Here is a 4,918-nt window from a genome sequence, read left to right as displayed (position 1 = left end):
ATTCTCCTGCCTCAGCCTCACGAGTAGCTAGGATTACAGGCATGCGCCACCACACCTGGCTAATTTTTGGATTTTTAGTAGAGATGGGGTTTCTCCATGTTGCTCAGACTGGTCTTGGACTCCTGACCTCAGGTGATCCGCCTGCCTCAGCCTCCCAAAGTGCTGGGATTACAGGTGTGAGCCACCACGCCCAGCCCAGATGCTTCTTTTTACCTGAGATTCCAGCATTAGTTTCGACAGATGTTTTCGCTCCTCTGTGGTAAACGTCTCCTTTTGCAGTTCCTCAAACCGCCTGGCAAACCAGTCTTTCTCCTCCTGGCTCTGAAGTTGGGAGGTTTCAATAGAAATCTGCCCACAGTAGATCTGATTGAGATAGACTAACACTTCCTCAAGTGAGGCCTCTTCCTTCCCCATGTTCAGTAATCCTGGGAAATACAATCAAAGGGGTCATTTTAAAATATAATCATGTGGCAAGTTAATTCTGGAACATACCAAAATAATTACTGCAACGCAGAGTGCTTTGTTCTTAATAACTTGGGTCATTATTGGCCAGGTGTTGTGGCTCACGCCTGTCATCCCAACATTTTGGGAGGCAAGGCGGGTGGATCACCTGAGATCAGGAGTTCGAGCTCAGCCTGACCAATATGGTAAAACCCCGTCTCTACTAAAATTACAAAAATTAGCCAAGCATGGTAGCGTGCACCTGTAGTCCCAGCTACTCAAGAGGCTGAGGCAGAAGAATCGCTTGAACCCGGGCAGCGGAAGTTGCAGTGAGCCAAGATCGCTGGCTTATTCTTGTAATCCCAGCACTTTGGGAGGGTAAGGCGGGTGGATCACCTGAGATCAGGAGTTCGAGCTCAGCCTGACCAATATGGTAAAACCCCGTCTCTACTAAAATTACAAAAAGTAGCCAAGCATGGTAGCGTGCACCTGTAGTCCCAGCTACTCAAGAGGCTGAGGCAGGAGAATCGCTTGAACCTCGGGAGACAGAGGTTGCAGTGAGCCAAGATCACACCACTGCACTCCAGCCTGGGCAACAGAGCGAGGCTCCGTCCCAAAATAAATAAATAAATAAATAACTTGGGTCATTATTAATGCTTATCTAGATTTTTTCTAAAGAAAAAAACTAAAAATATGATCAAAAGTCATGAAGTAGTAAAACTAGGAGGGGGGGGGAACCCTACTTCCTTCACAAAGACAGAGCCTGCTGCTGCTTTATGCCAAGTTTTGATTCTACAGTAATTTCTTTTTTGTGTGTGATGGAGTTTTTGCTCGTTGCCCAGGCTGGAGTGCAGTGGCACGATCTTGGCTCACTGCAACCTCTGCCTCCCAGGTTCAAATGATTCTCCTGCCTCAGCCTCCCGAGTAGCTGGGACTACACGTGCACACCATCACGTCTGACTAATTTTTGTATTCTTAGTATAGATGGGGTTTCACCATGTTGGCCAGGCTGGTCTTGAACTCCTGTCCTCAGGTGATCCTCTTGCCTCCACCTCCCAAAGTGCTGAGATTACAGGCATAAGCCACCACACCCGGCCCCAACCTTTACTTTATATTGCTTAGCAAGTTTGTCCAACCCGCAGCCCACAGGCTGCATGTGGTCCAGGACAGTTTTGAATGTGGCCCAACACAATGAATAAACTTTCTTAAAACGTTGTGAGATTTTCTTTGTGATTTTTTTTTAGCTCATTAGTTATGATTAGTGTTAGTGTATTTGATGTGTGGCCCAAGACAATTCTAATTCCAGTGTGGCCCAGGGAAGTCAAAAGATTGGACACCTCTGGCTTACGGTTTCTTACAACAAAGTTTATTGTATTTTTTTTTTTTTTGTATATAAAGACTTAAAGTATTGGTCTTTTGAGGAAGTTAGATGCATCACCACTATATTCCAACTGAGTCATTAATCATGTCGTTTAATGTTTTCCACATTAACTCGTTTGCTTTTATGAGGTGCTGAGGAATCAGTTCTTTCTGCAGACGTTCAACTGAGGAATCAGTTCGTTCTGCAGCCTTTGGAGGCCTGTCTCAAAAAAAAAAAAAGAAAAAAGAGAGAAAACTACCACCTTATGCTGGGCACGGTGGCTCACGCCTGTGATCCCAGCACTTTGGGAGGCCAAGGCGGGCAGATCACCTGAGGTCAGGAGTTCGAGACCAGCCTGACCAACATGGAGAAAATCCATCTCTACTAAACATACAGAATTAGCCAGGTGTGGTGGCACATGGCTGTAATCCCAGCTACTCGGGAGGCTGAGGCAGGAGAACTGCTTGAACCCGGGAGGTAGAGGTTACAGTGAGCTGAGATAGCGCCATTGCACTCCAGCCTGGGTAACAAGAGCGAAACTCCATCTCAAAAACAGAAAAAAAGAAAAGAAAACTACCACCTTGAAAAGCCCAGGTAACCCCCCGAACCCTAAGAGACACTAAAATGAAAGTTGAGGGTTTAAATGCCATTACATCTTAGGGTAGTTTATTACACGGCATTAGATGACTGAAACATGACTCACTGATACACACAATCAGAATTTGGTATTTGCAAGATTAACTTTAAAAAGTAGCATGAGGTAGGACCCTGAAATCATGACTGATGATGCAGGCCCAACTTTTTCTAAGTTCCCAGGCTGGGAAAGAAAATAGAATGAGGGGGGCAAGCTTTGGAATGGAAGCAGCCCTGGATTTCACCTCACCTCTGCCACTGAGCAGCTATGAGTTATATAAGTTCTCTTTGTTTTTCCATCTACAAAATAAAGAGGACAATGACTACTTTTGGGAGTGGTTTTGAGAATAAATTGACATATGCTAAGCATATGGCACTTTAGAGTTCAAGGTTTTTTGTTTGTTTGTTTTTTCAGACAGGGTCTCACTCTGTTGCCCAGGCTGGAGTGCAGCGGCATGATCAAGGCTCACTGCAGCCTTGACCTCCCAGGCTCAAGTGATCCTCCCATCTCAGCTTCTGGAGTGCCTGGAACTACAGGTGTGCATCACCATGCCCAGCTAATTCTGTTGTTGTTGTTGTTGTAGAACAGTCTCACTGTGTTGCCCAGGTTGGTCTCAAACTCCTGGGCTCAAATGACCCTCCCACCTCGGGCTCCCAAAGTGCTGGGTTTATGGGTGTCAGTCATTGGGCCCAGCCAATTCAATGTTTTTGAACCTTGAGAAAACAGGTTTCCTCAGAACTTCTAGAATCCCAAGAATGCTCCTCTCTGACAGTACCTCAATGTGCCCCCTTGGGTCTCCTCACACCTGTGGGAGCCTCAGCTCCAGCGGGGATGCTGCTTCTTCAAGAACAGAGGCAGGAGCCCGGCCTGGTATGCAGCTCCGAGCTCCCACCTGCTGTGCAGAAGCCATACCTGCCGTGTGGAAGGGTCCCTGCAGTGTCTGCACCAGGGCTTGGATTTCAGGCACATTCTCCAGCAGGGCTTGTCCGGTGAAGAGGGGGTTGATTTTGGCAGCTTTGTGACCATGCTCGCGATATACTGTCACCAACCTGGCAAGGCCATAGTCAACTAAATTGGGGAAAATTTAAAAATACAAACAGTTTAGGAGATGACTACAAATTACAAAAATCAGCTTTTCAAAGAAGCTCTTACAGCTCTAGACCATTTATTTATTTATTTATTTATTCATTCATTCATTCATTCATTCATTTATTCATTTATTCATTTATTCATTTATTTTTTTAGAGACAGCGTCTTGCTCTATTGCCCAGGCTGGAGTGCAGTAGAACCATCACAGCTCACTGCAACCTAGGCTCAAGTGATCCTCCTGCCTCAGCCTCCCGGGTAGCTGGGACTACAGACATGCACCACCACACTTGGCTAATTTTTGGTTTTTTTTTTTTGGTCGAGATGGAGTTTAACCATGTTACCCAGGCTAGTCATGAACCCCTGAGCTCAAGTGATTTACTCACCTTGGCCTCCCAAAGAAGGCCAAGAAACACATTTTTACACTTTGTGTTATTTTCAGAACCCAGAGACAATTGTTAGCATATTTTCAAACTTCTTTTTTTTTTTTTGAGACATTGTCTCACTCTGTCACCCAGGCTGGAGTGCAGTGGTGCAATCTTGGCTCACTGCAACCTGTGCCTCCCAGGTTCAAGTCGTTCTCCTGCCTCAGCCTCCTGAGTAGCTGGGACTACAGGCGCCCACAACCACACCCGGCTAATGTTTTGTATTTTTAGTAGAGACAGGGTTTCACCGTGTTAGCCAGGATGGTCTTGATCTCCTGATCTCATGATCCACCCCCCTCGGCCTCCCAAAGTGCTGGGATTACAGGCATGAGCCGCTGTGCCCAGCCAAAGCACATTTCTTTACTTGGAGCAGGTTTAGTGAGAAAAGAACAGAGAGGTACTGAACACACACAGGATGTATTTGTACTAATACAGCAGGTAGGTGGAGCCATAATAGGTCAAATAAACGAATCAAACCATCCCAGGAAATGAACCGATTTCAGCCTGGGGGTTAGTCCTACAAATTGCTAAGGGTTCTATTTTGAACCTTATTCAAGTTCTCAATCACTGTCATATGAAGTAGGAAACCTTTATATTTGTGGCTAAAATCCAGATAGACTGTGTCTAAAGCATGTCCCTGTGGACCACTCTCATCTTTTATTTGTTTATTTTTTTGAGAAGGAGTCTCGCTCTGTCGCCAGGCTGGAGTGCAGTGGCGCAATCTCGGCTCACTGCAAGCTCCGCCTCCCGGGTTCAAGTGATTCCCTGCCTCAGCCTCCTGAGTAGCTGTGACTACAGGTGCGTGCCACCACACCCAGCTAATTCTTTGTATTTTAGTAGAGATGGGGTTTCACCATGTTGGCCAGGATGGTCTTGATCTCCTAACCTTGTGATCCACCCGCCTCGGCCTCCCAAAGTGCTGGGATCACAGGTGTGAGCCACTGGGCCCGGCCCCCACTCTCTCCTTTTAAG

The 4,918-nt window shown here is 46.4% G+C and overlaps 1 protein-coding gene across 1 annotated transcript in view; it reads right to left on the bottom strand.

Moving 5' to 3' along the window:
- DHTKD1 (dehydrogenase E1 and transketolase domain containing 1) overlaps positions 1-4,918 on the bottom strand; it is a 61,567-nt gene that overhangs the window by 46,419 nt on the left and 10,230 nt on the right. The window contains exons 2-3 of the mRNA XM_011934215.1: positions 3,348-3,503; positions 214-425 (exon numbers count right to left, since the gene is read on the bottom strand). Of these exons, the coding sequence (XP_011789605.1) occupies positions 214-425; positions 3,348-3,503 (368 nt within the window). The remainder of the gene's footprint in view (positions 1-213; positions 426-3,347; positions 3,504-4,918) is intronic.

This window comes from Colobus angolensis, unplaced genomic scaffold (assembly GCF_000951035.1).
Source record: "Colobus angolensis palliatus isolate OR3802 unplaced genomic scaffold, Cang.pa_1.0 Scaffold133, whole genome shotgun sequence".
NCBI lineage: Eukaryota > Metazoa > Chordata > Mammalia > Primates > Cercopithecidae > Colobus > Colobus angolensis.
This window is presented reverse-complemented; position numbering and strand designations above follow the sequence as displayed.